This window comes from Setaria viridis, chromosome 8 (assembly GCF_005286985.2).
Source record: "Setaria viridis chromosome 8, Setaria_viridis_v4.0, whole genome shotgun sequence".
Taxonomy (NCBI): Eukaryota; Viridiplantae; Streptophyta; class Magnoliopsida; order Poales; family Poaceae; genus Setaria; species Setaria viridis.
In genome coordinates, this window is record NC_048270.2 from 21461858 (window position 1) to 21483187 (window position 21330).

The 21330-nt window shown below is 44.4% G+C and overlaps 2 protein-coding genes across 4 annotated transcripts; both read left to right on the forward strand.

Moving 5' to 3' along the window:
• The first annotated feature begins 795 nt into the window (after nt 1-795).
• LOC117833225 (zinc finger CCCH domain-containing protein 63) lies at nt 796-10762 on the forward strand. 3 transcript variants are annotated; one of them, XM_034712653.2, is made up of 7 exons: nt 796-1158; nt 5784-5941; nt 6823-6885; nt 7666-7785; nt 7913-8209; nt 9561-9881; nt 10120-10762. In XM_034712653.2, the coding sequence occupies exons 1-7, from the start codon at nt 1041-1043 to the stop codon at nt 10387-10389; spliced, it is 1347 nt and encodes a 448-aa protein (XP_034568544.1). In that variant the 5' UTR covers nt 796-1040; the 3' UTR covers nt 10390-10762. The 3 variants fall into 3 exon arrangements, with proteins under 3 accessions (XP_034568544.1, XP_034568543.1, XP_034568545.1); XM_034712652.2 differs by having other exon boundaries at nt 797-1158; nt 9555-9881; XM_034712654.2 differs by lacking the exon at nt 796-1158 and adding an exon at nt 3454-3481 and having other exon boundaries at nt 9555-9881.
• A 1701-nt stretch (nt 10763-12463) lies between these two features.
• LOC117833930 (xylanase inhibitor protein 1) lies at nt 12464-13998 on the forward strand. Its single transcript, XM_034713519.2, has one exon. The coding sequence runs from the start codon at nt 12698-12700 to the stop codon at nt 13613-13615; it is 918 nt and encodes a 305-aa protein (XP_034569410.1). The 5' UTR covers nt 12464-12697; the 3' UTR covers nt 13616-13998.
• The last annotated feature ends 7332 nt before the right edge of the window (nt 13999-21330 follow it).

Genomic DNA, 21330 nt, shown 5'->3' on the forward strand with positions numbered 1-21330 from the left:
CAACATGCTTTGCACGCTAAGGAGGATTACAACTTAGTGTTAGCATATCCCATGTTTCTGCTAGTAGTATACGAGGCACCTAAGCGCAAAATTGACCCCTTGTACATCTCATCGGGCTGATAGTATTTGAGGTGCCTAATAGAAAAAACAATTTTAACAACACCTCCATGATCTTTTTAGCACATATCTAACCACCTAAAATTTTCCTTTCGAAACAAACCCGACAATACAACCCCTGATTTCCGCCGACAATTTATCATTGGTAACATTCCACGCAGCGGTCCTTTGCGCATGACAGAGGCTTACAACCTAGCACCGGCATATCTCATCTTTCCACTAGCAGTATTCGAGGCGCGATATTGCCTCCCCCGCATATCGCATCTTTTCGATGGCATATTCGAGGTGCCTAAGAGAAAAAAACAGTCTTGCCAGCACATCTCTACTAGTAGTATTCGGTGGGCGCCTCATAGAAACCCGCCAAAATACCTCATCTTACTACCGGCAGTATTCAAGGTGCATCTCAGCAAGAGAAACCGAGTCGCAAAACATGCCGATCTCAACAACCATGGTCCATGACAACTCACATGCCATCCCATATCACTATCCGACCGCACATTTCCAATAGCACGGTGACGTGGGGCCACAGGCCCTAGTTGCACCAGCCGCGTACACCCGCCGGGTGCGCGTAGGCGCGGCCCCGGTTGACTGGGTGGGTGGTTCGGTAGTTGGCGCAAGCGGAGCGCGGCCGCGGGCGAGGCGGTGAAAAGAAGGAGGCGAGGGACGGGGGCGGAACAAAACGACTGGCTGTCCGAACGGGGACGCCTTGTTCCTCTCATTCCCCTTCCACCTCGCTCTCCCTCCCTCTCTCTCCTCGCACTGCCCTCTCTCTCTCTCTCTCTCTCTCTCTCTCTCTCTCTCTCTCTCTCTCTCTCTCTCTCTCTCTCTCACGCGCGCGTGACACCTCCACGGGCGCGCGAGAGCAGCAGCCACCGACTGATCAACGGCGGGGGCGGGGGCGATCTGATGCTGGCGTGGCGGTGATGGCTGCGCCGTCCGCCGGCGCCGGGGGTGGGGGCGGCGCCGCGGGGGAGGGCCCCTCCTCCTCGGCCGCCGCGGCTGCAGCAGCTGCGACGATCGGGGCCCACGGGGTCGACCAAGGTGAGCAGCCCCTGCAGCTTCTCCTCCTCCTCCTCCTGCTCGGCCTCTGGTGCTTGCTTCCGCTGAAGCGTGTGCGTGGGCTCGAGCGCGGCTGGTTTCGGTTCGATTGGGCGAAGCTGCGGTGGCGGTCTCCGTTTGGAGGGAACGGGGTTCCGCGGCGGTGTTGTTGAGAGGGGCTTGGATCGCTTGTGCGCGCGCGGGCGCGCAAAACTGGGCAATGCCAAGGGCGCCGCGGTGTCGGTCGCGCGTGCCACGTGGATGGTTTCCGTTAATTTGGGTGCGCGGCGTCGCGGCATCCGCGTCGGTGTGTTGTCCGACTAGGCGAGGATTCACTGAGCACCTGTGAGAGTTTTGGCGTTTCGCGGATTGAGAGACTCTGCTTCCGTGTGATTGGGGGGCGCTGCGTCAGGTGTCAAAGGTGGCACCTTTGAGCGCAGTTGATGTGCCTGTGTCTGCAGGATTTCTTCGATTGACTTGCTTTAGCAATGCCGATGCATTTGATGGAGGTGTGGAGTGCTGCCGATGTTGCGGTTTCGAAATTTGTGATATTTACTGGGTTCATCATGGGTGGTGCCCAGTGAATTATGAGCAGCGGTGTTTTTTGGTGAAGAGTGAGCATCCTCAGTCGGGAAAGTTCAGAATCTTTCCTGGAAGATAGGGAAGGTCCTTTACTGAAGATGTTCAATCGATTGCAGTTCCTATTTAGCCCAGGCAATGCTGCTGTGATGGTGCTGTCCGTTGTGCCATATGGCTTGAGTAAGATTTGGAATTGGTGAGTAGGCCCACAATTTTATTTTGAGATGGCATTTAAGTTGGATAGGAATTGTTTTGCGAGGTTTCTGAAATGGCTTGGGGTTGCTGCCGTTTCTTAGTGGAAATGTCGTACCTTGTTTGTTCTTGGAGGACAGTCACATGGAGTTTTGTTGTTTTGAGCCTTTGGGGTCTCTTTTCTCACCCTTGCAATGCTGACATATCTTCCATGGAGATTGACATTTTTGTGGTTTATGTGCTCCTGTGCATCTTTTTAGTAGGTTGATCTCGTAGAGGTAATTTTCATATGATTTTCTGTATCAAGGAATATCAAATTTTCTAGTGGATAGGATAACCTGTTTCGTTAGGTTGTTTAGTTTAGAAAGAATGATGAAGAGAGTTGATGAACTGATTTATGGATATTCACATTTTAGAAGACACATGAGAATATAGGTGGCTTGTTTGTTAGTATTCTTGCTGCAATTTGTGCTTCAGCTGTCTCTGAAGATGGTTATCATGATTTACTTGTGCTTTGAGGACCAAGAGTAGTTGGTTAATGGTTGAACAATTTAATTTTCTCTACCTATCCTTGATAAAATTCTGAATTTCCTTTCTCTTGGATAATGCTGAGGTTTCACTATCTTGCTTTCCTACTCATAGTTAGATGCATTTCCTTTGCCTGCGCTGCATTAATGCATGTTGTTCGTGCAACGGATGTACTGAATATCTACATCATGGTTTATATTCCTTTTGCTGATAGATTCACGACATTTGTCTTTTTTACACAGTTTTGCTGGAACATGAAAGACTATACTAGACGTTGTTAATATTTATTGATGTGGTGGCCCATCCTTCCTTTTGGGATTTTACTTTCCATTGTTATGCAGTGTCACTCCAAGTATTTTAAGCACAGTTTTACCATTTGATGTGTTTTTATATTGGTTGCCTACAAACTGACGAAAAGCACTTTCACCTTTTGTATTTTATAATGCTGTAACAGTGGTGATTGAATACATTTTTCTTTGTGGATAAGTAACAGATTTGATCCTTTTTGTTGACTTTTTTTTGTGATGATATTTATGGGTACAGGGTTCTCTTTAAATAATTTGACCTAATTTGACCCATCACTTGAGATACTATTCCTGGTCTAATGCGTCGTATGGCCGTGAGGGTGACACCATTGATTTCTAGGGGTGTTCCTTTTCTACATGGGAGACAGGGGAGATTTCTCTTCAGTCACTATCGCCGTTGCAGCTGTGTCTGCCCCATCTTAGGTCTATGGGTTTGTTTCAAACTGATTATTGAACTGGTATCGAGATTTCACTTTTGCCAATGTTTCCATTTCTGGAGACTAGTGCAATGTTCTGGAGCAGGCTTTGCATAAACTAGTTCTACTGGATTCGTTGTTTTAATTTGCAAGGTCTGATTCTGTTTATCACAAGGTGTGGTCTCATTGCACTAAGTTCTTGATTTGGGTGCAGTAAAAGAACGAGGCCTCAAGATGGAGTTTTTCATATCATTTGGTTCTTAATGGATTTATTAATGGTTGTTTAATGATGGATGTCTTCCAAAGGTACCTGGTTCTTTTGGTGTGTTTATTTAATTTTAGAGGATATTGTGGAGAGTTAGTTAACTGATTTATTGCAGTTTATGCATCAGTCGTTATTGCAGTTTTTTTATTGGGTAGTGGAACTTCAAATTAAGAAGATTTGGGCAGAGTTTTTGAACTGGTTGAGGTTCAGTTTGGAGAGTTTCTAATTTGTGAGTGCTATTGAATTGGTTTCTATTTCAAGTGAAGAGGTTATAACTGTTAGATGTATATGTACTGTTGGTGATTTACCTTTTCTATTAGGGGGTTTTCTGTATATTTTCCCCTTCTTGTACCTGTATATATATGGGCCTAGAGCCCCTGTTATGAATACAAGTGCTATTCCTAACATGGTATTAGAGCCGAACTAGGGTTAGGTTTCTTCCCAATTTGCCTTAGGGTTCCTTTTTTTTTCCCGCACATTGCACTTGCGTGCTCTTCTTCTTCGTCAGCTCCGGCCGCTGCCCGTCTGGCTCTCCACCCGCCGGACTCGTTCTCGTCGGCCTCGTCGCCTGCTCTGCCCCCGACTTCGCCGCTCGCGCCGCCCCGGCGTCCTGCTGGCTTCACCGCGCGCCGCCCCGCCGTCCTCGCCGCCCGCCGCCCGCGCCGCCCTGGCGCCCCGCCGGCCTCTCCGCCCGCGCCGCCCCGGCGCTTGGTTGCTTGAGGATTTTGGTGTTTCCGTTTCTGTGCCGACTCCTCTTTTGTCTGACAGTAGCGGAGCTATCAGTATTGCTCGAGATCCAGTGAAGCATGAGCTTACTAAGCATATTGGTGTGGATGTTTCTTATACACGTTCACAGGTTCAGGATGGGGTTATTGCTCTTCAGTATGTGCCTTCCTAATTGCAGCTGGCTGATTTCTTTACCAAGGCCCAGACTCATTTTTCCTCTCCAAACTCAGTGTTCTTGACCCACCATGAGTTTGAGGGGGGGTGTTAGATGTATATGTACTGTTGGTGATTTACCTTTTCTATTAGGGGGTTTTCTGTATATTTTCCCCTTCTTGTACCTGTATATATATGGGCCTAGAGCCCCTGTTATGAATACAAGTGCTATTCCTAACAATAACTTAGACTAAATAGGGCTCACTTTGGTCTTAGGCGTTTCATGTGTCTTTTTCACAATTACCAATGCTAATCTATTTTGCAAAATGTTTGTGGATGATAATTTCTTTTGTTCTATAATACATCTCGTTGGGTGTAATTGAATTTCATGATGGGCTCTAGCATGAATTCCTAAATGGGCAAATACGACACGTCATAGAGTTTGGAGAATAGAAAGTTATTTGGTGTTTTTTTGGATACATAAAGTTGAACTAATTGTGGTTTGATTTGCCATAATGGACAACCCAAGCAGAGGTCATGTTTTACTTAACAAAAAATACGTGACATGGTTACTGGGTAGAACCTCTTTGCCACCTTAAGGCTGCGGTAATAGTTTACTTGTGATTTGAGGATCTGGAGGATTATGGTTAGGATTGAAGATTGAATTTCAATTGTACTTTTATATCTATTTGTGGAGGATTAACGTTTACATTTTATATTTCTGTTGTAACACTGGTTGTGGAAACATTTAGCTTATTGTGACTTAAAATTACTTTCCAATTTTCTTTCTGTCAACCTCTGTTGATGCTTTGCCCGTAGAGATATCGATATATCTTCAAATATCTTCAGTGGAGTTGATTAATTTTGTGTTGTTCACTGCTGCCGCCAACAACTCTGGATGCCCATTTTTCTCTCATCTTGAAGCTACTTGGATTCAGTTTTGCTTTAAGGAGCTGGCATATGAAATAATAACCCAAAAGTTGTATATAATCAGGGCAAGGTATCCTGAACTGTGATTTCCATCAAATTGCACTGACTTGACTCTACAGTTGAATCAGTTTTTGGTGATTCTTAAGACTTGTCTGAGGGACTATTTCACGGATTTAGTTGAGTTGTGGCCTTTTCCTTCTCTTTTGGTGGAAATAGAAGCTGACAAATAGGGCTTGCTTTTGTCAAAAGCACAAAATTTGTGCCCTTTGCTCTGTTTTGGTTGCTCTCTAATTTTATGGTGCCAGTTTGCAGTGCATGTTTCGTTCTAAATAGCTAGATCTAGGTGTGGTGTGTGTTTTGTGCGTTTGTGTGTGTGTGTGTGTGTGTGTGTGTGTGTGCCACATCTCATTTTCTGCTTAATGGAATGATGCTCAGCTGCCTTTTCTCCTTTGGTGCTAATAAGCGGAGCATCATATGGTTTTTTCAGTTTGCTGCATTTTGAAATGAACAATTGCTAATATTGTTATGTTTCAGTTGCAGAAGCGATGTGGCAGATGAACTTAGGAGAAGCTGTGGAACTGGGGCCATACCCAGAGCGTGTTGGTGAGCCAGACTGTAGTTATTACATGAGGACTGGCATGTGCAGGTTTGGGATGACCTGTAAATTTAATCATCCAGCAGATAGGAAGCTGGTAACACCCATTCCTCTACTCTTCTTTCAGACATTATATGATATCTTTTGCATGCAAAGTATTCATATTTCTTTTTGTGCCTGTCTTATGTGACCTAGTTTCATATGATTCTCATTTCCAAGGCATTTAAAGTGGATTTTCAATTCCAATCATGCATACTGTAGAAGGTTGCACTCATGGAGTTTTTGATTATTGCAGTAATTCCTTTTCCAAGACTAGACATTGGTGTGGTGTGTCCCTTCCCTTGGGTTTATCTGTGAGAGCTACATGTTCGTTAAAACAATAAAACTACAGATCATGATTTAACTTGTATGCTATTAATTTATAGTTTTTTTTCTTGAACACGTATGAGAGCTACGTATCATTGTTAATAGAAGACGAGTGTCACACATTGTAGCCGGAGTTCTGCTAAGAAAGATGACTACTTAAGCCCACAACAATTGATCTCTATGACCCAGTCCCAACCTGAATCAAATCCGCCACACTTGATTGAAATTGAGGATGAAGATTACAACAATGTCAATGTGGATGTTGGTCTTAGTATTCCTATGATCAGAAATACACCTTTGGGCAGCACACCATATCTTCCACAGCTGCAACAGATGGGAGTATCATTCCATTAAGAAGAAAATGAGATGTACCTCTCACACACACCCCACGCGTACGCGCGCACACACACACACCCCGCGCGCGCGCACACACACACTGTGCGTACGCGCACACACCCCACGCACACACACGAGAGAGATTACAAGTTTAAATTCACACCCTTGAAATTTATAGCTCTTTATTTTGTCTGGAACATGCTTCTTTGTCCTAATGTTCATAAATTTCATACCCATACTTGTGAATGATGATATTGGTGGTGATCTGATTATTAGGCTGTTGCTGCTGCAAGAATGAAGGGAGAATATCCTCAAAGAAGTGGCCAGCCTGAATGTCAAGTGAGATTCCTTTTCCCCTTTTGTTTGTAGACAATGCAAAATATGATTGTGGATTCATATCCACCCATTCTCTTGATTCGTTGAAGGGCTGTCCTCCTGCCATTGCGATGAATTATTGGTTGAGATCTTTAGTCTAGGTTAATTCCAGATCACTATTTGTGTTTTAAAGGCGCTTGACTGAAATTGTCTTATTGTGGTGCTTCAAGCAAACTCCAGTTATTTGCTGGAGTTTTTTGGTCCAATAAAAAATAACACTAAAAACACAGCATATGGTCCTTGATTATGTGTTCATGTAGTCTTACTTTCATCAAGAAGAATTGAGTTTGGTGTCTGCTAGCATTGATTCATTTCACACTGTTTCTTGGGGTTGCATAAACTCTGTTGTACTTTTCAATGTGATCATTTCTTTTTGGTCCATGCAGACAAACAGTTATAGCCTCTTAAATAGCTCGCGTAACATTCTCTTGAGTCTTGATTGAAATACTGAACCCCACACTATAAGCCATAAATGGTTCTTCAGCGAGTTTGATTTTTTTTGTATTGTAGTCCAAGTGTAAGTTGATTTAGGTTGATAAAATTCAATTGTGCATGGCTATGTGATATGTACTGTTCTGCTGGTTTGAATGATCTGAAGTTCTGAACTATTATAATCTAGTCGCTCATACATTTTCTCTGCTTGGGTGAATATCATTTTTTTGAAAAGTGTGCGGTACATTATTGTTCCTTAGCGACTTTACATTTTCTTTTTGTTGTTTTCACACATCCCCCGTTCTTTTTCAGTACTATCTGAAGACCGGCACATGCAAGTTTGGAGCAACTTGCAAGTTTCACCACCCCCGAGAAAAGGCTGCAATGGCAACTCGAGTTCAGTTGAACGAATTGGGGTATCCATTCCGCCCGGTTCGTTCCTAATTTCCACTTTGGTTCACAATTATTAATGATATGATGACTAGTTAGTATGGTGCCACATTTCTCTGCAACTTGTTTGCAAGATTAGTTTCATTTACTTTGAATTTTGTTACTGCAGAATGAAAAGGAATGTGCTTATTATTTAAGAACAGGGCAGTGCAAGTTTGGAAGCACATGTAAGTTTCACCATCCACAACCATCTACCATGATGGTTGCAGTACGTGGCTCTGGTTATTCACCTGGACAGTCTGCAACTTCTCCTGGCCAACATGCTTACCAAGGGGCTGTAACAAGCTGGCCTTTGTCAAGATCTGCTTCTTTCATTGCAAGCCCAAGGTGGCCAGGTCATTCAAGCTATGCACAAGTGATTGTTCCTCCAGGGCTTGTTCAGGTCCCAGGGTGGAGTCCTTACACTGTATGTTCCATGACCTCCTTTTTACTTTTCACATGGTCTAACGAATGCATGTATCACCTGATTACATTGTGCCTCACCCATTGTTTGTTGAGAATCTTGTGAGAGTGGTTGGGATCTTTGTTCGTCACAAAAGTACTTTGATAACATTGTACATGTGAATAGTTTTTTCATGCTACCTATACTGAACCATTTCAACTAGGGCCTTGTTTAGTTCACCCCTAAATCCCAACTTTGGCACTATGCAAAAAGAAGATTCCTCATCACATCAAACTTGCGGTTTAGTTCACCCCTAAATCCCAACTTTGGCACTATGCAAAAAGAAGATTCCTCATCACATCAAACTTGCGGTACATGCATGGAGTACTAAATGTAGACGAAATCAAAAACTAATTGCACAGTTTTGTTGTACTTTGCGAGACGAATCTTTTGAGCCTAATTAATCAATATTTGGACAATAATTCACAAACACAAACGAAACGCTACAGTGTTGCTACAGTAATTTGGGTACCCCAAAGTTGGGCAACTAAACAAGGCCTAGGCATAAGGTCTGGCTGGTGTCAGACTGCCAGTCCAATCGATGACCCAAAACCTCAGCTGGGTTAATGGCCAGGCAGGATCTGATAAACCTGCTACCACCATTGTCTGTTAAATACTTGGCTACTGTTTTTGTCATTTTTGTTACTCTTTATAATGTAGCATAAATGAAGGGTAACAAGGTTAATCCAATTCACTTTCATAATCTTGCGCACAACTTCTAAACACAAATTTTGAATCTTAGGGAGTAAAATTTTCTCATGCAAAGGTTACCATGATGCGCCGAATCAAATTTAACCAGATTACACCTTTTAAATATTGGACCCTGGCCTGGAGGGTGCTGATTTTGAAATTGTAAATTATTAATTATTTACTTAAGTAATGTTGAGGTTGGAATTCCAGGGCTGACTAGTTTAGAGTGCACCCATGATTTGTGTTATTGCTGTGCTGCTTCATCTCTAGGCCCTAGAGCACAAATCACGTCTTAGGCTAGAAAAATCCTTTGTTGAAAAACTACTCCATAGGGATTCCTAAGTTCCTGGTATAGACCTAAAAGTCTGTAATGCCCTTTCATGGCTATTTTGTTATAATACTTAGTGTCTTGATAAGGATTACTTTTGCCTTTTTATGTGAATTTTTAGTTTGCTTTCTTGATTTCTTCATCACGCTCATGCTGATCTCCATGCTAAGTGGTATGAGCTCAGAGGTTGTACTTGGAATATTGATTTCCATTCTTGAAAGTAACTTGTTGCTCTTTAATCATTTTTTGCAGTTTCCATATACTTTATGAGTCACTAGTTTTTTTGTTTAGGCGCAGATTGGTTCTTCATCCTCAGATGACCAACAACAGACACCCGGAGCTGCCCAATACTATACTGGTTCACGCCAGAGTGGAACACCTGGCATGGGTGATCAAGGAATGTTTTCATCATACCAAGCTGGTTCAGTTCCTGTTGGACTTTATGCAGTACAGAGGGAGAATGTGTTTCCAGAGAGACCTGACCAACCTGAATGCCAGTTCTATATGAAGACTGGAGACTGTAAGTTTGGTGCTGTATGCAAGTTCCATCATCCCAGGGAGCGAATAATTCCTACGCCCAATTGTGCGCTGAGTTCATTGGGCCTACCCCTGCGCCCGGTAAGAGTTTTGTCCTTATTCATTTTCTTTATTTTTCGATTTATTCTTATTAGCTATGAAGATCACCACAAATTGAATATAGTGTAATGCACATTTGAATAATGTCATGCTTGATACCACTGAGTGTGTAATGCACATTTGAGTAATATCGTGGTTGATACCACTGATAGTGTATTGCGCGCGCACACACACACAAGATTATATGTGTTGCTTACATATCTCCTTTTGCTGCTTACAGGGAGAGCCCATTTGCAGTTTCTATTCTCGCTATGGCATGTGCAAGTTCGGTCCAAATTGCAAATTCGATCATCCATTAGGAACCGTCATGTTCGGCCATGCTTCATCACCAACTGGCGAGGTCCCAACTTCTCGGCGTATGCTGGCACATGTACCATCGCATCCAGAAGTATCACCTGACAGCGGCTCGGGAAGGTCGCGGAGGATTTCCCATTCAGATTCCCAGCAAATACCCCCAGGTGAAAGGAGCACTGAGAGAGAGGCGTCCTAAGCCATCCTCGGTGCCGTGTTCATGCTGCCTCCCATTCTTGACTGGAGTAATTACCTGCAACAAACATTTGAGGAGCTGTACAGGTCTTTTGCGCTTTTTACCTCACCTTCGAGCTTTACATACCGGAGCTTGCTTCAACGTGTATTGCATTCAGGCAGGAAAAAGTTCTTGCCTGTTCGGGATGCCCATTCGCCCAATGGAAACGGGAACAAACCTTGGCTATTTAAAACATATATGTATGGAATCAACTCACCTCTGGACATTCGGACCGATTCGAGTGATGGTGTTGTTGTAGCTATAGAGGTGCATTGCAATGGACAAGCTTTTGCGAAACATGATTGGGGATGCGCAAGCATAACCTCTTTTTCGTTAATTTCTTTCAGCATTTCCATAAGAGCAACCTCACATGAGTGTTTATCACACACATTAGTTTTTTTCCCCTATGGCGGACTCACACGCAAGCACAAAATAACACAAGTAGCTTTTGGTGGATGTGGCCATCCTTACCCAACATATATGTAGCTGGTACCTTCCCATGTTATGTTCCTATTTAATGCAGTCAATACCTATATGATCTGCATATTTTTTTCCCACTCTTTTCATTTTCTTTCTGGCATGGATGGCTTCTTCACAAATTACAGTCTATTTAAAGAAAAATCGGTCTGCCTGAATTGCTGAGTGAGCACTTATGTGTTCAGAAACAACTAGCTTTAAGCTTAACTCTTTGGTGATGACATCGCATGCAATGTTGTTGGTGACCCGGCCGTACAAACAGGGGTGAAGCTAGCGCTGAATTGACCATGGTGCACTGCTTAAGACACTTGTAAATTTTACTAGGATTATTTGGTAATTTTGAATCTAATGGTAAATAAAAATTTTACCTGATGCATGTGCACCAGGGAGAGACAACCAGGCTTCGCCCCTGCGTACAAGTTAGTCGGGCTAGAGTTGACAAAGCTTTGATTGTGCTTGAATCGTCTTAACAAACTTGACATAAGTAGTCGTCCATTCCTCAACCCGTGCAAAAATGCATGGGCTAGTTGGCGGAGTTTTCCGTAGCACCTAGAATGTCTCAAGTAAAATACTACTCGATACAATTGATTTTCAATGTTGAAAAGTTTAAATGTTTTTTTGAAGCGTGTTAAATATAGATGGCAGACGCCAGATAGAGAGAAATTGGGTTATCAGATATTAGCAGAAAATTTACAGAAAACATGCGCGTTCGAAAATGTACTCCTTGTCGAATGGTGCGCTTCACACCTTGATGCAATTGCTAAACTAATTAAGGAACAGCATATACCGACGACTTTTAAGTCCTACACTCTGTTTAGGGAGAATGGTGATGATCTTTTTTGGATCAGAGGCATCTGCCCGGCTTTTATTGAAAAATACACGTTAATCCCAACTGAGGTGTACACCGGCCAATAAAAGGTAAAGAAAGAGCGTGCCGAACTTAACCACTGCTCGGCGCAGATCACTCGACTTGATGATGTAACTGCTGCTACCAACGCCGGCCGAACCTCTAAGCGTGATCAAGGATTCGCCGAGTAAATGCTACGTGTGGTTTGGTCGATCACCATCGTGTGGACCGGATACACATGCATGCTTAGTAGTGTTAATTCGGCGAACCGTCTCCCATGGTGTCCTCATCTTGATGCGTTTTGCTTTGCATGTTCACGCATGTGCTGTAGCACACACTCGTGCAAGTCGGATACTAAATGCATAAAAAGGCTACGCAAGCTCCATCCCTTTTAAAGATTCGTTGTTTAGTCCGGCGGAGGAAAGCTGCCTGTTATATTAACTAGCAAAATGCCCGTATGTTACTACGGTAAAAGATCAATTGTGTTTTTCAAACAAATAACATCGGATGTAAAGAAGTTCATCTTCCTTTTCATCTGGATCATCGTCCTCGTATAGCTCTTCATCTGGCTCATCTTCCTCCGAAACCTCCAAGGAAATGTCCACGGAGATATCATGGCTGCTTGATGGGAGCTGCAGGTAGAAGTAGTTTGCAACGTTTCATGGAAGAGAATAGTAAACAACAATATAATAGTATTAATTGGATAGCAAACAACAATATAATAGTATTAATTGAGTGCATTCTTCACTTTAATAACAGATATAGATATAGATTACAAGAAGGGAGGCTGACGGCCTTTTAAAGATTCATTGTTTAGTGAAAGATTCCATTCTACATCACAGCTGATCTCTAGTCCTGTCATCTTATATAGTCACACTGCCGATCTTACTCTTTCTCCAAACCACAACAGAGGCACATCCAACCTCCTCCTGCTCTTGCGCATTAGCAATGGCGGTCATACGCGGGAAGTCATCCCTTTGTCTGGCCGCACTTCTCTCTGTATCGATCATCCTTGCTTGCCCGGCCATGGCAGAGCTGGGGAACCAGACCGGGCAGGTGACCGTCTTCTGGGGTCGGCACAAGGACGAGGGCTCCCTGCGCGAGGCCTGCGACTCCGGCATGTACACCGGCGTCATCATGTCCTTCCTCAACGTCCACGGCCATGGAAGGTACCACCTCGACCTCTCAGGCCACGAACTCGCTGGCATCGGCGACGACGTCAAGCACTGCCAGTCCGTCGGCGTCCCCGTCTCCCTCTCAATCCGAGGTAACTACTCGCTCCCTAGCAACCAGTCCGGCGAGTCCGCACTGGACCTCTCCGACCACATCTGGAACGCCTACCTCGCCGGCTTCCGCAAGGGCGTGCGCCGCCCCTTCGGCGATGCCAAGCTCGACGGCGTTGATCTTTTCCTCGAGCGAGGAACCCCGGCGAAGAACTACGGTGTGCTTGCCAGGGAGCTCGCCAAAAGCAACATGGGCGGCGGGAACCGGAAGCCCATCCAGCTCACGGCGACACTGCCCTGTTCCTTCACGAACAACCCCATCGACGGAGATGTGCCGATCACCAGGGGGATCTACGAGCGCATCCACGTCCGGTTCTTCGACAACGATGGGCACGCTGACTGCAACGCATACAGCGAGGAGGTGTGGGATAGCTGGACGGCGGCGTACCCGTCCAGCCGGATCTTCCTTGGTCTGCCTGCATCGCCGGAGGCGGCGAAGGAAGGCTACCTGTACCCCAAAAGCCTCTACTATGGTGTGCTCCCGGCGGTGCAGAAGGCGGCTAACTATGGCGGTGTCATGCTCTGGGATCGGTACTACGATGAACGCAGCAACTACAGCAGCTATGTCAAAAGGTGGGCTTGAGACTACATAGCATTGAACACACTACCAACATGGTGCTGTATGCTCTGCATCTGCATCTATTTCTATATGGTCCCTCCGTTCCAAATTATAAGTCATTCCAACTTTCTTGAGGGTCAAACCATTTTGTATTTGACCAAAATTATAGATAGAATCACAAATATTTATAGCACCGAATAGAAATACTATAAAAATATATTTAATGAAGAAACTAATTGTACTTATTTGGTATCATTTTGGTATTATGAATGCTAGTGTTTTATTGTATAAATTTGGTCAAACTTGAGATGCTTTGACTCTATAAGAAAGTTAAAATGACTTATAATTTGGAATGGAGGGAGTACTAAGTAAATATCCTCACACAACCTGTATACAGTCCTGTTGTCCGTCACTTTGGGGTGCCTCATCAACCAAAATTTTCTATGTACTCCTACCGTGCACTTATATCTAGAAAAGCTAAAATGATCTAAAATTTGGAACGAAGGTAGTATCTTATAATGACTGTGTAGTGCTACCGTGCACTTTATATGTTATAATGATTATACTGCAAGTGCGACATATGCATTTGTTGCATCAATTGTTGGGCCCAGAACTTTCTTTTGTTACCGGTTTCTCAAGTTCAAGTTATTTATGTTAATGACTGTACTGCTAGTATAGCACTTTGCGAGTAATTCAGTTACCTGAAGCATGTAAAGCTGCAAATTTCTAATGCTGCGTGTAAGCTTTCCCTTAGTCCCGGTGCTGGTGGCCTCCATTTTGTTGACGCACACAAATAAGTAGTCGTCGTTTTGCCCCGCATGCGGAAGACAAGCCGAAAAATAATTAGAAAAGTGACTTAGCTTGATTCGTGGATGATTGTTGATGAAGCTGTGGCGGTCGTCGATAAAGCCGCGATGGTTGTTTGATGGAGCTGATTAGTTGGAGTCAATTCTGACTAGTTGTCGACGGTGTGAGGCCCACATCCGACTAGTTTTCTAGTCAAGATGAGTAGTTGAGGTAGTTGTCGGCGGGTCGCCGAGCGCCCTCACGAAGTTGAAGTAGTCATCGGCAAGCATCACGACGTAGTCGAAGTAGTCATCGGTGAGTCGCCCGTTGAATTAGTCGAGAAGAGTAGTCGAAGTAGTCGTCCTCCACTAGTAGTCGCCCGTCCTCAACGAGTTTTTTAGTCGAGAAGAGTAGTCGAAGTAGTTATTGACGGGTCGTCGAGCGCCCTCGCGAAGTCGAAGTAGCCATTCACGAGGTAGTATGCCTACTCCTCTTGATACGAAGCCTTCTGGTAGTCTTCTTTGAGTGCACGTAGCTGGTTTACAACAAATTGATGTCATGCAGGAGCATAACAGCGGAGAAGGTGATGCTCCTTTCTCCTTCTCGAAGTCCGTGTAGTAATTTTGCCCGAGTTTAATCTTTCAGCCACTGAAATAGGCAGTATCTCAATATTCTGCCTTATCTTGATACTTGCGCTGCTTCCTTCTGAGGCCTTGTTTAGTTGCTAAAGTTTGGAGGTGCTAAATTAATGTTACAGCACTGTAGCACACTGTAGTATTTCATTTGTATTTGTGAATTATTATCCAAATATTGACTAATTAGGCTTAAAAGATTCGTCTCGCAAAGTACAACAAAACTGTGCAATTAGTTTTTAATTTCATCTACATTTAGTACTCCATGCATGTACCGCAAGTTTGATGTGATGGGGAATCTTCTTTTTGCATAGTGCCAAAGTTGGGAGTTGGAGGTGAACTAAACAAGGGCTGAATTTTTCTTGACGCCGATTCTCCCTTTGACTTGATGGACAGCAGAACAGCTGCCCTCAACACTTCAGTGTGGAATTTGGCGTCTTTGACTCGGACAATATTGCATCAGGCATCGCGAGCTATGGTAAGCGGCGCGTTGCATGGTCAGTAACCTCGACCCCAAGACGGAAAAAAGATTGTCATCGATTCCGTCTCGAAAACCAAAGTAGCAACGCGTCGCGCAGTGCCCTGGCGCTGATCGGCGACTTTAATTTGAAGCACATTGAGTGCGCCCACTATGCAGTGACGAGTAGATTGATTTTGGAGTTGGGTCCTTCAAGCTCGCCTGATGATCTCGACGATCACTCCTACCTAGCGCGTCAGATATCGATGTTTATACCCAGCAACCTACCGAGGAGGTACCCGAGGTAGTAGATTGATTGGTGGGTAATCGCCAGACTTGGAATTTGAAGGTAAAAGCGCAGATACAAGACACAGATTTATACAGGTTTGGGCCACCAAAGTAGCATAATACCCTACGTCCTGTTTGTTGGAGGTATGCCCTAGAGGCAATCATAGAGATGATGATATTCCATTTGTATCCATGATTTATATTGTGTTTCTTGAATATCCATTAAAAGCTACTTGAATTGATTTGCAATTATGTGAATTGTTTGTGAAACTCTTTACTTGTATGGTTATTCTAAAGTTGTCCCTAGTCGGAGTTCATGTGAGGACACGCATGAGTAATAGACTAGCACGTGTATTAGTTGATGACTATGTTTCACAAGTCATGGACATGAAGATGTTAAACTAATAATGTGGGCACATGTGGAGACATGTGCTAGGACTAACCCAACACGAGAAGTAGTTCTCTCTTTACACAATATGTACGCTTTGTCCTTAGACCTGAGATTGTCGCATGTACTCAAGATGTGGATCGACTTACTTAGGGGCTATCAAACGCTACACCGTGACAGGGTAGTTAAAAAGGTAGCTTTCGGGTTTGTCAAGAAGCATGCTGTGAGACATGGTCAGTCAAGATAGGATTTGCCCTCTCTGATTGAGAGTGATATCTCTGGGCCCCTCGAGTGATCGGATTCAAAAATGCATGGCCATGCTACGTACGGTTAAGAGTTAACCTACAAAGGGATTCCGAATCATAGGATCGAGAAAGAGCGGTCGGCTTGAAGCTAGACCAAATATCGTGAGGCAAAGGGAATAGCATGTATATAATGTTGTGATGGTTGGTCTGATATGATCTTCGTGTGCGTATAGGAGTTGGCACGTCTTGCTAGAGGCCGCTTCTGACTATTGGGCCGAGTAGGAGTACTCGGGCCATGTCTATACGTATCCGAACCCATAGGGTCACACACTTAAGGGGCTGGAAGCCCAATTTGAATGTGATCCGAGTTGGCTTAGGTTTAGAAGTACTAATGAGCCTCGGACCCAGAGGCCCATTAGGAACCTCTATAAATAGAGGGGTGGGGGCGCCCTAGGGTTTGTATCTTTTTGGCGAAACAAATCTGCCGCGCCTCCCACGCCCTCGCCTGTTGCAACTCACGGATCTAGCAGTCCGACTTGCGATACTTCCTCCCTGCACATGTGGATACCTTGGAGGTGTTGCGCCTGCAGCACTTGGACGAGCCGCCGACGAGCCACGACGAGCCGCGGCACGAGAACGACCTTGCTGCACGTGGATGAGTTGCTGAGGTGCCGCTCGACGTCGACGTGATCAACTACGTTCGACTACGCTGATCGTCTTCGCTGCCTCGACACGATTCTACATCTTCCGCACCAGTGCGTCGAGTGGTAATCCCGTGATCCATATACGACAGTTTTCCAGGTTTACGCGATATAAATTTTTGATTTGCGCTAGCGTAGCCTACCTCATAGCCCAACACTATTTGGGGTGTTGTATATTGCGCCCTGAGCTTTGGTGTTGTGGTGTGAGGATTCTATCCTCTGTTCTGAGCTGAGGTGCCAATCTAGGTACCCCTACCTTCCTTTATAAACTCCAGAGAATAGGATTACTAGTCGGTTACAAGGAGTCCTAGTAGGATTACACGGTATGACTCCTAGTAGGATTACAGGGGAATCCTAGTAGGAGTTTGTCTTCTTCCTTCCTTGCGGGTACTGGGGATCTATCCCTGACAAGAGATGGATGATACAAAAAGAGTCCATACACCATCCACCATATCCACCATCCACACACATGCACATCTTGATCAGGTTGTATGACTTGCTTCTCCAAAGGATCCAATCTTTGACTTAGCAATACATGAGAAACAGGTATGCCTTCATCTTTCCTACCTACACTCCACATATAAGCCTATTAGGAGTAGGTTGTGAAAGAAAGGCAATCCTATGCCTTGGTGAGGAATCATACACATTGAGCTATCCAAGAGTATCATTTGAGGAACTTTGATTGTTTTTGAAAAACTTTGCAAAACCTTTGGATTGATAGCTGATCAAGGGATGAGTCAATGATGCTCTACAAAACTATTCTATCTCTCAAGCACCCAAGACAAGGTGGGAGTAAGGTAAGAGGTAAGATCAATGCCAACCTTTTCAATTCTTGGTAGAATATTTTGTTGTAGTCATGGCATAAGTTAGGATACAACATAGTAGCAACTCCTAATGAACCAACCTAAGTCTTAACATTTGCTCGAGACGAGCAAAGGGCTAGCTTGGGGGAGTTGTTATCGGTCATTAAGTACCAAATATGACCATCAATATGCTTAAGAATAAAGGAGGATTGACATTTCTTACACGCATATTTAGTTAAGAATAATGTAGTTCCACATGTCCTTGGAGAACATTTGGTTGAAGGTGAATAAGCATAAAAGGAAGGAGAAAACACACTTCCATGGTGAAGAAACACAACTCCAACCAATGAGAGATGGCCACATGGCCAGCACATGGATTGAAGGGCTCACAAATAACCTCAAACCACCTCAACTCCACGTCAACACTGAGCACTGCCTTCTGGACCCACATGTCAGACTACCAGGTAAGGGCGGTTGCGATGGGGGCCACCAGGGGTTTAGCCGAACCCTTTGATCGGCCGAACCACCTTTAGCTCCCCTCGTGATTTGCTTCCATGTGGTGGTGGTTGGTGGCTTCCCTATGTCGGTTAGGGGTGGTACCCCGAATATTCCCTTGTGTAACCACCTCTATGAGCTATAAATAGAGGGGTAGGCTCTCACTTCCAAAACACACCACATGTTGAATCACTCTTTCCCTCATAGTTTCCAAGTTAGTAGAGTTAGGCTAGAGTAGCTCTACTTTAGGGTTCTAGGTCTTCTTGGAGTTCAGAGTATGGATCTTTTATCTTGTACTCCTAGGTTGACTTTATTCTATTTAAAGTATTCATCTTCTTTATATAGTGTTGTGCTTGGTTCTTATACGCATGAGTCAGTCTTATATCCTTGCTATGTTGATATGCTAGGCTTATACGCTCGTATGCTAGTCGTATACCCTTCCTATCGTAGTATAGGTTTATATGCTCTCATGTGTGCCTTTAGACCATGCTATAGTACATACTTTGTGTGTGTTGGTATTTCTTAACATTCACGAATAAATCCGAAAGTGCACGGATATACCGTTGTAGCACTTCACTCGGAGAGTATTCAGGGTATCGTATTTTCTCAGGGAACAGGAGTGTAAAGTTCTTCTAGCTAGTTTAACTCAAAGACGACAAAAGGAAGAATGACCTGGGTAGAGAGGTTGTCTAAATATGGAGATCATGGAAGGATAAACTTGGCTACTAAACACTTACTTCAAAGCACTGATTTACACCTGGTCTGCCAAGTGCCTACGGCCTTTAGCCCTACGCTGAAGTTGAATGTGGAGGGATACAAAGGATGGATAGGGCTGTCACCACCTACCGCCTACCTCTTAGACCGTGGGGAAAGATAGCAAACAAAGGTAACCTCTAGCCTAGACACCATGTCTATACTATCGATTACTACTTTAGTGTTGTACAAGATTATCCGTCTTTATCAGGAGTCCTCTACTAGAGCATCCGCCACAAGGGCGAATAGTGAACCCGCAAGTGAATAATGAAAGCGTAACCTTACCAAGGAACTCACCACCATAGACGAACTTGGAAACTTACTCAAGTGGATCGTATCCAACGAGGTACAAGCCGAGAAAGATCACTGACAAACCTGGGACTCCTCCTCCAGACTACATCCTTACTCACTCCCTATCCTAGGCTACCAAAGTAGCTCTTGTGGTAGAGTACCTCTCTTCTCTTGTGTGCCTTGGTGTGTGTTGACGATTGTTAAGTACCAAATATGACCGTCAATATACTCAAGAATAAAGGAGGATTGGCATTTCTTACACGCATATTTAGTTTCGAATAATGTAGTTTCACTTGTCGTTGGAGAATATTTGGTTGCAGGTGAAATAGCACAAAAGGATGAAGAAAGCACACTCCCATTACAAAGAAACACAACTCCAACCAATTGGATCTTGCCACGTGTGCATCCCATGGATTGAAGGGTCCACAAACTACCACAACCACCTCAATCCACTGGATAATGCACACAACCGTCATTGGGACCGACATGTCAGACTACCACGCAAAGGAGGTTGCAAGAGAGGCCACCAGGGGTTCAACCGAACCGCCTCTGGCTCCTCTGCTGATCAGCTTCCACGTGGTGATAGTTGACAGCTTCCCTACGTCGGTTATAGGAGATTCCCCGAATATTCCTCATGTAAACTGCCTCTATGAGCCTATAAATATGAGGTAGGGGCTCCATTCTAGGACACACACCACAAGTAAATCATTCTCCCCCTCTTAGTTTCCAAGCTAGTGGAGTTAGGCTAGAGTAGCTCTTCTTCAAGTTCCAGGTCTTCTTGGAGTCTAGGGTGTGGATCTTGTATCCTATATTCCTAGGTTGACTTTATTCTATTCAAAGTATTCATCTTCTTTATATAGTGTTGTGCTTGGTTCTTCAATGCATGAGTTAGATTTATACCCTTGCTATGCTGATGTGCTAGGCTTATATGGTTGTATGCTAGTCGTATACGCTTGTTATCATAGTATAGGCTTATATACTCTCATGTATGCCTTGAGACCATGCTTCAGTACTACTCTGTGTGCGTACATACCTTGTGTAGCTTAGTTGATCTATGCTACGGCATCGGTTCAATGGCCATGCTTATGGCAGCTTCAGCCCTTGTCATAATAGCTCAGGTCGGCTGGAGTGTTGTTAACAATACAAGCATGGTGCTTGGATTGCTTAGCTTCATTGGATATGAGTTTGCCCCATGGGTTGCTAGCGGTAGGCGACATGTGGTGATAGTCCTGTCTGTCCTTCATAATCCTCCACGTACGGGTACGCTGTAGGAGTTCGGAAATTAGTAGTAACTTTGCCGGGCGGAACCGGTACGGGTACTGTCTCCCCATGTGTGCCTAGGTGCGTAGGTCTGAGTCCTATACAATGTGTATGTATGTTATGCTTGTATGATCTGTGCAGTATATAGGAACTACATACAAACCTAGTGCTAACGCTTAGTCCTTCTCCCTAGCTTAGTTATCTTGAGATGATTCCTGTGTGTGTCACCCTACATATCTATCATTATCTTACCCCTGCCTTGAGTATTGTCTCTATCCATCTATGGTATACTCATATGCATAGTAAACTCTTTTGATCTACCTGCCTTCCTTTGGAAAATATGATACCCTTGGGAATACTCTTGGGTACCTTTAGGAACATTCTGGGGTGCAATGCTGCAAGTATAGTCTTCCATGCATCCGCACGTGCTAAGGCTCGCTCCCATGACGACTAGCTAGCTGCTGTGTGACGCATGGCCCACCTGGCCTCCCGCTGCCTGGCATGCACGGCAGCTGTCGCTGCCTCTGGTGGTTTGCAGGTGGGCCTGCCCTACCCCCTGCATGGTTGCATGCAGTGCATGCTGCTGTAGAGGGTCGGCTAGTGGCTGGGTCCCCCAAGCATTGACCTGCGCCAGCAATCG